Source organism: Phragmites australis, chromosome 20 (genome assembly GCF_958298935.1).
Source record: "Phragmites australis chromosome 20, lpPhrAust1.1, whole genome shotgun sequence".
In the NCBI taxonomy this organism is placed as follows: Eukaryota; Viridiplantae; Streptophyta; class Magnoliopsida; order Poales; family Poaceae; genus Phragmites; species Phragmites australis.
Window position 1 is genome coordinate 12,278,150 of NC_084940.1, and position 11,248 is coordinate 12,289,397.

Consider the following 11,248-nt stretch of genomic DNA (forward strand, 5'->3'; position numbering starts at 1 on the left):
GAAAAGTTTTTTTGAAAAACCTTCCAAAAAAAGAAAAAACGTGAAAAAAAACTTCCCAAAAAGGAAAGTTTGGGCAATCTGGGAGGAAACGATACTTCTCTGCTAGCAGGCGGGAGATAGCACTGTCCAATAAGAGTCCGTTTGGATGGCTGGATGGAGCCATCCGAGATATGGTCATCCACGTTCACTTACTATTTGATTGCACAAGAGAGCGGATGAGGCGGCCAGGCATGAGGGAATATTCCCATAGATGCTGGATGTCTCGGTTCGGCCAAATCAGCCAGACTCGTGTGCTCGTCTGTGTACATACGTGTTAAGATTTTTTTATTTAACTCACGATTTTATTTTGAAGTATAAAAGTGATCCAAAAATTCTAAACGTTTTTTGAACAAACTAGAGCTCACTAGCAACCCGTTTTAATTAGTTTGATCCAAAAAATATGAACCAATATTTAACTAAAATTATCTAAAAAAGCCCACTTTTGTAACTTTTAGCAATTTTTAATGCATCAAATAAATTAAAAAAATATGAAAAAATTCACTAATATTCTTCTTATGTGATGTACTATAAATATGAATAGATCATCTTATCCATACTAATCCCACCAACCAAACAGAAAACTGTCACATTCTATCCACCTAATCCCACTAACCAAACAGAAAACTGATTCATTCCATCCATCTCAACCAAACAGAAAATTAAATCATTTATTCAAAAAAATATGGATGTCCATATCCCATACAACTTCACCCTCCAACCAAACACACCCTAAGTAGCCCTGCTGGGCTGGACACGACACCTACTGATTAATATATATTAGATAGAAAACGAAGTAATACATTGACTGTGATCTAAAAAACATTTAAAGAGTTTGCTTTCTGATATATGTTTTGAAGAGTAACAGTTTGACAGAATGTGATCTCAGAAACAAAAAAGGATTTCACAGACAGTCACCTTCAAAGACTCCGGTTAGTATCAGATCCCTAGACTTTATGTGTGCATTGAGTCAAGATTTCGTCATAGATTAACAAAAGTTTGATAATCTGATGTGGCGAGAAAGAGAAGCCCTGAAAGCTACTTGTTCAGGGAAACTTCCTGGCAAATCAGCTACCTTTCCCCACCACTCTCCAGAACAGTAGTCACACTCACATCTTATCATTCATGGCCAAGAAACCCAAGAACCATACCAGAAGAGCTGCTGCTTCTTCCTCCTCTGTTGCAGGCGACCCTGATCGCGCGCCATGGCTCCGACTGGTGGCCTTCGCCGTGCTCACCATTCACTCGGCCTTCTCAGCATATCTGGCTAGAGACGACGCGAGGTTAGTCGCTCTTGTTGTTGTCGGATACCTCCTGATGCTGGCTCTGCTGTTCTATGGCCTGCCTGTGCTCCAGAAGAGAGACTAGCCGAGTCAGCAACGCATGAACAGCATGTCGAGGTACAGCCAGAGTTTGGAGCTTGTGCATACAAAGTTGTGTTACTTGTGTATGTTCATGAATACAGTTGTATAAGAAGCTGAACAACCAGTATCGACTGGATGATTCAGGATAATGTCTATACACAGTTATATACACTTCAACTAGCTGGGTTGTTACAACTCAAAACTATTGTACATAGATTGATCTGAAACTTTTTCTAGTCAGAGCGGCTTGGGCGCATCGTGCGACGACGACTTGTTGGCGGACTCTGCATGTGTTGTTTTGCTGGTGTCTTGTTGTGTTTCGCTTTTGTTGTCGAGCCATTCCTGTTGTTGGGTTTTTCGCCGGTTGCCTCTTAATAACTTTGCAGTTGTTAATATTTTGGATTTGATTTTCCTTATAAACTGGATCAAATCTCTTCCTCTGTAATAATATCGGTATCTCTGGTGCCATCCTTTTGAAAAAAAAACTTTTTCTAGTATCAGAACTTTAATCATCATTTTTTGATTAACTCAACAAGTTGATGGTTGCATCTCGAAGATGCGCGCGATTATCAGAAATATCTCGCTTTCTGGGAAAGCACTTGTACAAAACAATATATCCTTTCAGGTTTATAGAAGAAAATTAAATATCCTTTCACCTTGTGATTTTCAAATCAAATCAAAATATCCCTGTAAAATGAGTGTAGAAGAACAGCTTGAGAGGCAAGGAATGCTTGTAGTAACCAACATACCAGCAAAATTAATGTCATAAATACAAATAGCTTGAAGAAAGGTAGTTTCAAATGTCAGAATCATCAGAAAACGGTTCTGTTTATTTAATTGTAAAGTGACAATCAGGTGCTGCATTAACTAATAATTTTCCAAATTAATGCCGTCCTGACTTCCAAAGTATACACTTGCAGTCGAATTCCTACAGAAAAATGTACTTACTGATCCAGTTACTGTTTGCGATGTCCATTTTTTTTTTAAAAAATACCTAGGAGAGATAAGGCCTTTTTGCACGACTAGTAATCGAGCATGTGCAATGCACGTGTTACATAAAAAATATTGGGTGAAAATATACTTGTATCCAAATTAAGAAATTGTATGTGTTGGTGGGTAACATGAGCCAACCCAAATTCTAAGAAAAGGAGGGCGGGGTGGGTTCCAGGAATGTGAAAAAAAAAGGTTAAATATTTAGATTTCAAGTTTGAACACATTTTTTCAACTCCAACTCCAGTTAGTCTAAAATCAAAATTCTCAGTTGAAATCACATTCCCAAAAAGAATCGTGAACACGGGATAAACGGACTTCATCCAGGATACCTAGAAGTTTCGGTCCAACCCGAAAGTTCTGGTACTCAAAAGTTCCAGGTTCAATCCGAACAAGGGCTCTCGGCTTCGGTTTTCCCGTGAAACCGGAAGTTTCGAGTCCAGACCGGAAGTTCCGGATTCACCAGAATCAGCATATCAAAGCTTAAGCAAAACCGAGATCATCAAATCAAATCAATACCAATGTCAATCACTCATCACAAGCAAACTAAGTTACATTTCAGCTTGGTTTCTCAATTACTTTCAGATTGCACCCGAAACTTCTGGATGAACAACATTTTCAGCATTGAGTTTGCGCTGTGTTCTTTGTTGAGTTTTGTTGAAATTCATTGTTAAGGTATGTTGAGTGAATATAGGAGAAAGCCATCAAAAAAATTTATTAAGACGCATATTCACTCCCCTTTTAGTCACCGTTCTCGGTCTTACAATAATATTGCAACTGAACACCTGTACGGACTGGAGGATTGAGGATAATGTTAATATACAATTACACTAAATGAGCTGTTTTTTTAACAGTGCCCTCTTGCCCGATCTTCTTTGGAGATCTTTTTACGGAGGAGGTGTGACACCGGGGTTTGAACCCCGGTGGGCTGGACTGCAACCGACAACTTTGTCACCATGCTCCTTACGTGTTCGCTACACTAAATGAGCTGTTACAACTTACAATTATCGTACATATACTTATCCGACGTGCTTTATTTGAATCTTTTTTCGTCTCGAAACTTTAATAGCCTATCTTCTTGAGTAAGCATTTGATGGTTGCATCTCCAGGAGGCACTCGATTGTCAGAAATATCCAGTTTGCTGAGCAAGCACTTGAGTAAACAATCTCAAGACTACAGAACAAAAAAAAAAGTCTTTCATATCGTATAATCTTCAAATCAAATCAAAATGTCCCTGCAAAAAGAGTGTAGAAGAACAGCTTGAGACTCAAGGACATGCTTGTGATAATCAGCACACCAGCAGGATTAGTGCCATAAATAAAGTGACGTTCAGGTGCTGCATTAATTAATAACATTTTGATCGAATTCCTACATAAAAAAGTAGTTAGTGATCCAATTACTGTTTGCGATATACTTTAAAAGGTGAGACACCTACGACGGATTAAGCTTTGCATGAAAAAGGAAAAAGGAATCAAATGCAAGCCAAAGAGGACAAGAACCGGGTTTTGGGGAGTACGCTCAAACATTCTCTAAGCTTTCGTTTCAAAAAACATTCTCTAAGCTTAGTTAATTGCACAATAGTTTACTATACAAATGAAATAGGTGGTATACTACAAATACTTGCTAGATGATTATTGAATTCATGGTGACTTACTACTTCTATGTTCAAATGACTGTCCCTGTATTTTTAGCCTCTTGGTAGCAAATCTGTTGTTCTTGGTACCGCAACAACTTTGCAAACTGAAAATAATCAACAATTGAACGTGTTAGCATTTCAAATAACATTCAACACACTGCTTGTCATGAGTTGGACAAAACAGTACCTGAGAAGCTTTGAGATCAAGCTCATCCCATTCAAAAGATGGATTTGTACCTTCAACAATCCCAGCACCGGCATAGACTAGAGTGCTGTGACCCTGGAACAAACAGTGTTTTCTAACTATGCGAAACAAGACAAGTTTGAAAAAATCAACTAAGATGCCAATTGCATACATCAACTGTAACACATTCACAGTTTTGCTTACTTTTCCAAGTAGTGCTGACCTAATCCCAACAGCAAACTCACTTTCAGCTCCTCCAAACCAACCAACAGGTCCAGCGTACATTCCACGATCAAAAATTTCTGAAAGGACATCATAAGTTAGCATTTGCAAATCACTGTGCATAAATACTCCATTATCCTTATTTAAAAATAAACTTCATATTCAATAGACTGTTAATGCACATTCTATATGCTAACTTGAATTTAAGAATGTTGCCAGAATAAATTGAAACATACCATAATCTCGTATAAATTGGCGCGCCTCTTCAGTGGGCAAACCACAAACAGCTGGACTTGGATGAAGAGTATTTAGAATGTCAAACTGCAATGCCAACATAAATAATCAAGATTGCAATATCCGAAGAGTGGTTCAGTCAACAATCACAGATAAACAAATCCAAATGAACCGAGAAAGAAGGGCCCGCTGTAGATTACCTCATCATCTTCGTTCCGTATTCTCGCAGCTAATTGGGCTGACAAGTGCTGTACTCTTGGAAGTTTCCGAAGAGCCTTGCTGGGATGGACAACAACCTCATCACAGATCATCTGCAGAACAGATTACAGAAACTGGTTTAGTAAACTGCAGGGGTCACCGTATCTAAAATGTAAAATTTAGGTGTAGAACTCAACTTGCCTCCAGCTTTTTCTTTATGCTGTCCCGCACTATAGTAAATTCAATATCCTCTTTGCTACTGCAAGAAGATTTTTGTGTTAGTTCTTGCTCAATTTTCATACAAGGTGTTGATATCACCATGACTTCTTCAGAGACAGGTTAATGTTACAGTTATGGGTTCTAAGAAGGGAAAAGAACCTTAGAAGCAGATCCAGACCGATTTGAAAGTCATCTGCCCTTGTTTTCCCCCTTGCTCGTGTACCAGCTAAAGCCTCACTGGAAATGTTCAAGTATTTCCGGTGAAAGAGTTGCTCTGGCTATTCAGAATGTTTGCATAAAAGTAACATTAGTTAGAAAACAATTATTAATATTGATACACAAAATGTCTCCGCAACATAAATTGTAAGTATTTCTAATAAATTTTTAAAAAATCAAGTACGCGGTGATGAAAAATTTTAGTTTCCAGAATAGAGGTGACATACGCTATTTCCTACAAACGCAGGAGCATCCGGTGGCTGTATGCAGAATTGGTATGCATTTTGGCCCTCAATCTGTATAGTCAAATCAAAGAATGATCTTCTAATGGAATAAAAGTGATTTGAAAACAATATGAGGTAGGGAAAAAAGCATACCTTCAAACAAGCTAGCAGTTCCACAGGATCAATGCAGGTATCAGTGATGTATCTGCTACACCTTGCTAGAACAACCTGTAGAAAACATTGGTAACTACAAACTTTTTTCTGTTGGCAAGCTCAAAACAATGTAGTGAACAAAATGGAAAAATAAACCATGGTAATTTAATTCCGTAAAAATATAGTTTTGTTGTGCTAAACTTGACAAAATTTTCAGATTTTATTGCCGGACCAGAATGATCAATGATCCTTCCCATCATGCCAATTATACTTTTCTATTCTCTCTTTTGGCATGGGAGCAAGGTTAACAAATTTTTACTTTCACTAATTCTCTTTGCCTGCTTTTGATCATTTGAAGAGCATTAGTAACTGCAAGATCCCAAGATGCCTTGGTTGGGACATGATTGAGACTCATGATGGTTGTTTGTAGATTGGACTTGTCCACTTTTACAGAACAAGGTGAAATCTGCACAAAGTACAAACTGTTACTATCTTCCACTGTTGCACATGACAAAGACTGGACAAACAAGAAATGGACACCTTCTGCAACGTTGACTGGAGCTCGTTCACGGCGTTTTGCCATGTCCAGGAAAGCGAATCATCCCAGGCTATAGTCGTTGCAACCACCGAGCTCCCCTCAAGCTCATTGAACTCAACCTACAGCGCGTTGGCACACTTCACATGATTCAGTACATTGCGTTCCATCCCTTAGTTTGGAAGGTTCAGGTGATTGCAGATCAACTTACTTGAGGAACAATGAAGTAAAATGAGCCGAAGTCCTCCCATTCTACTGAAGTATCGCTCGTCGCGTCGAAACGGATGGCGCCATACGCGCGAACCAGCGGACAGTCCCTTGAAAGAAATCTTCATGGGCATACAAAATCCCAGACACAATAAGATGGCATCAGTATCAACCGGACACCACCCGATTCGGAGATAGGAATAGGATGGCCATACACCATGATCTGAAAACTCCATTGCTACCGTACACTTTGAAGTGAACCTCGTCATCTTTGAGCATTGAATTTACCTCTTGATTGCGCGCCAATCGGCGAGGGAGAAGGGCTCGGTCCCGCGGAAGAAGACCGCCGAGCCCACGCCGGCGATGCTCACCGGCTGATGCCATTGATCGTTCAGACCGCCGTTACCATTGCCGGTGAGGGTCGGTCTCTCCGGCAACGGCGCCCGCGCCGAGAAGTAGCAGCGGGGCAGCGCGCTCTGGGCGTGCAGCCACTCGACGGCGTCCCATCTCTCCCGGATCGGCACCTGCAATCCGCTCAGCGCAATGCAAGATTGCGAACACGATCAAGAACTGGGCTGCCAATCCTGGCGACTTCGCCGTGCTACGGACACGCATGTTACCTCGATGCGGATGATGCCGGAGGGCGCGGCCGGCGGCGCGTCTGCCCTGAGCGCGTCCACGGCGGCCCTGAGCTGCCCTACGGCGTCCTGCGGCGCCGACGCGGCCGGCAGCACCCGAGCCTCGCGCACGCACACCGCGCCGCGGTCCCCAGCGCCGGGCGCGCAGCCGTTCATGGACAGCGAGCACGACGGCCGGGCCCATCTCCCCACCTGTCATCATGCGCACGCACCATGCAGGAGAAAAGATGAGCGCAAGCAAGCAGACGGAAGAGATGGAGAATTGGGGGACTTGCCGTCGTCGTGGGTGTTGGGCGGGAGGGGATGAGCCGGCCGGAGGAGTAGAGCGACGACGGCGGCATCTACGTCGCTGTGGTCGTGTGTCTCCGCGCGCGCGAGTGAGTATGAAGTGGCCGGAGTCCGGACAGCACAGCAGCGCGCGCGGGGCACGTCGTTTCGCGACTCGCGAGGGAGGCAACTGGCAAGAAGAGATAAGAGAAGATTCTCACGGGGATAAGTGGCACGACCGTAATTTGACTCCCGGCACGCACGGCCAGAACACGTGATATGATAGATAGAAAAAGAAGGATCAGTGTGAAGATGACAGCAGCTATTTTAAATTTTTATCTTTAAAAATATTATTATAATATCCTCTATTATTATTATAACATCTTTTATTTTTTCATCTCCAGTAGCTACCCATTTCCTACCTTCTGCTCCTCTTTTTCTCTTTTCGGATCCGCTACATGCCTCTGTGAACAGTGATACGTGCTGCTACAGTAGTCTGCAAAAATACAGACCACGTACTCTCTCCGTAGCACTGTAGCGTCACTGTTTGACACTGCAACTGTAGCACTGGATACCTTCACTGCTGGGGTTGGCCTAAGAAAAAGGAATCAAATATATTCTAAATATAGTGGTACTAAACAATGCAGAATGATGACTTTTTGAGCTGATAAGAACGTCCATATTCACTGTACACTGAGCTCTCATGTTCCCGATGAAAGGTTACTTGTCCCCTAATACGCCATAGGTCAGAGATTAGAAATCCTATGTTCTAGAAGAAAGCAGGGCAGGCCTACTCAAGATCATGGGTGTACATATGTACACCTAAATTTTAGTATATATACTAGTATATATGTGTATTAGATAATGAGCAAATAAATTAAACCTATGTGAGCAGATGTGGCCCAGCATACAATCAGTACATCTCATATCTGATTCCCACTCCGGATTCCCATTCCTGCCCACGATCTGACGGCCCAAGCCCATTCGCCATTTGGCTCTCATTCCCGATTCCCCACGCCATGCTCCACGTCTGGATCTTGCTCCACCTCCACACTCCACTCAACATCGTATGGAGGGCAGCAGCGGCTGCGCTGGCGGCGTCGACACCGGCGGCTGCGTGGGCGGCGTCGATGTGGGCGGCAGCGCGGGCAGCTGCGATGGCGTCGGCACGGTTATGTACTTATGTTGCTACTAACGTGTTGGGTTTCAATGGATTTCAAATGAAGATGTATGGTGTATCCATGAAGTGGTTTGCAGAATTGTGGCTAGGTGATTTTATCAGCTTCTTCTCCTTGTAAGTGAAGCTTGTACCTTGATTGATGTTGCTCAGCATCACACTGAATCACTGATGCTTCATAATTATATTTTAATTGAAACTAAAAGTTGAGGGAAAGAAATTTAGACTGTAAATCAAGTAAAGTTTGTGACTGAACTAAGTGCATAGTGTTTGATAAAAAAAAATGGCGTAAGTATATTCAAGCAATTTTAAGGTTTAGCATTTTAGCCTGTGTTATCTGGACACCCATGATTAAATTTATTTGCTGAATCGGACATTCCAAATTCGAGTCGGATTCCAACACCCTTGTCGGATTCCGAGTTGTATTTCGCGTGTCCAAATTTTCTTTGCCGAATCGGACACCCGAGTCTGAGTCAGATTCCGACACACGTATCCATGTTCAGGTAACACTGATTTTAGCTGAGGGAAAGAAAATTAGACTGTAAATCAGTGAAGTTTGTGACTGAACTCTACACAATTTTTTATTTGTTCAGGTAATTCAAAGATACTTCGTTACCATCTGAATGTTGCATTTGGTTATTCGTTTCTAATTCTAGTGTCAAAACTGTATCATCTTGCAGTATCTCTTTTCATTGGCATGTTCTTTTTGTTCCTAATAACTTTTGATGCTTACAGCTTCGCAGCTTGTCCATCATTCATCATGAACTCAATTTCTTATCTGCTCACTCTTTTTTCTGCTAGAGGGGACTATGAAGCAATGCGGGCAGCCTGTCAAGAGAAAGACAATTAATTTAAAAACTATGTGAAATAAAACTGCAAAGTTAAAAAAGACATCAACTAAAATCAATTTATCTTCTCCTTCCATTCAAAGTCAAAAAAGATGAGCGCAAGCAAGCAGACGGAAGAGACGGAGAATGGGGTACTTGCCGTCGTCGTGGGTGTTGGGCGGGAGGGGATGAGCCGGCCGGAGGCGTAGAGCGACGGCGGCGGCATCTACGTCGCCGTAGTCGTGTGTCTCCGCGCGCGCGAGCGCGAGTGAGTGTGAAGTGGCCGGAGGCGGGAGGCCGGACAGCACAGCACAGCGCGCGCGGGGCACGTCATTTCGTGAGTCGCACAACTGCGAGGGAGGCAAGAGGTAAGAGAAGATTCTCACGGGGATAAGTGGCACAACCGTAATTTGACTCCCGGCACGCACGGCCGGAACACGTGATATCATAGATAGAAAAAGAAGGATCAGTGTGAAGCTGAACCGTAAGAAATAGGCATCAAATATATATTAACTGTATTATTAAGCGATGCAGAATGACGACTTTCTGAGCTGATAAGAACGGCCGTATTCACTGCACTGTGAGTTCTCATGTTCTCTATGAAAGATGATGTGACATCCGATCCAGTGGATGAGTACACATGTTTAAGGCATTCAATGCTACAGTTCCCTACAGTACCCCGCAATACTGCAGCACTGAAAATCAGCTCCAGTAGCTACCCATCCGGTGCTACAGTATCGCACAATACTGCTACAGTGTTGTGGAGAGGGAGAGTGTATGCAGCTGTATTTTTTCCGAGAACAGTAGCAGTACACAACACTGTAGCATACTGTTTATAATGTAGCAGTAGGTTAGCATATCGTGTCAGTACTGTTCACGGAGGCTGACTTGGTACCAGTACTGTTCATAGAGGAAAATACTGTAGCACGCGTGTAACATATCGTGACACTACTGTTCACAGAGGAAATACTGTAGCACGAGTGTAGCCTATCGTGTCAGTACTGTAGCAGTAGTGTTAGGAAATAGGTAGTTACTGGAGATGAAAAAAATAAATAATACTGTAATAGTTGTAGGGGATACTGTAACAGTATTTTTAAAGATGAAAATTTAAGATACGCTAGAGATAGTCTAAAGCTATTAAAGTTCCTACTATTAATCTCGTGTTAAATTTTTTACATGAATCGAGGATAAAAACGTAACGCAAAACGATGATTAAAACATAAACGGATTGGTGAAATGTTTGGTTTGCTTGTTGTGCTGAGTAAACCTAAAACAGTTTGAACTTTGGACTGTTACAGACGATTTGTCCCTTAATACGCCATGGGCGAAAGCTAGTCAAATGGAGCAGTAACCAGAGACTAGAATTCCTATGTTCTAGATGAAAGATGATTTATCTCAAATACGAAACCATGGGAGAAAGCTGCTCAAATGTAACCCGAACGACTAACCGGTACATTACGAGTTCTTATCTTCTCGTTGAGAGATGACTTGGTTCTTATTCTTACCCAAATAGACCATCGGTGAAAGCTACTGACATCTAGTCACATTTCAAGATGCGGAACAATCTAGTCACATTTCAGTGACACATCTCCAGTTCACTAGCAGCGGTATATTCAGCTGACAGGACTATCCTGCCAGGAACGCAAGTCAGCAACAGTATCCCAATGTTTACGGATGGGCTAACCGATCGCACTTGCTACTCATCTGTAGCCAGCGAGCAGTTTACCAATCACCACAAAAACTTAGAACAAAACAAAATTCCGCCATCTTCAGTTAACAGAAAGTGATTCTCACACGCATTGCACACAACATAGTACTTTGCAACGAACAGCACACTGCAAACTTAAATCTGCCAGAAACAGGAAACCCACAGCTGAGCAGCCAATGATTGGGATGGAAATGGTAGCAAAATGCGTGAAAC

The 11,248-nt window shown here is 42.3% G+C and overlaps 1 protein-coding gene across 1 annotated transcript; it reads right to left on the bottom strand.

Annotated features, from left to right (window-relative positions):
• Positions 1 to 3,103: 3,103 nt before the first annotated feature.
• Positions 3,104 to 7,513, bottom strand: LOC133901945 (isochorismate synthase 2, chloroplastic-like). The gene is made up of 16 exons (XM_062343500.1): positions 7,332 to 7,513; positions 7,039 to 7,248; positions 6,707 to 6,942; positions 6,423 to 6,540; positions 6,217 to 6,333; positions 5,996 to 6,142; positions 5,677 to 5,751; positions 5,527 to 5,595; positions 5,243 to 5,361; positions 5,066 to 5,123; positions 4,867 to 4,977; positions 4,669 to 4,753; positions 4,415 to 4,512; positions 4,214 to 4,306; positions 4,045 to 4,130; positions 3,104 to 3,624 (listed from the first exon to the last, which is right to left on the bottom strand). Exons 1-15 carry the CDS (start codon positions 7,395 to 7,397, stop codon positions 4,056 to 4,058), a joined length of 1,677 nt encoding a protein of 558 aa, XP_062199484.1. The 5' UTR covers positions 7,398 to 7,513; the 3' UTR covers positions 3,104 to 3,624; positions 4,045 to 4,055.
• Between the last annotated feature and the right edge of the window lie 3,735 nt (positions 7,514 to 11,248).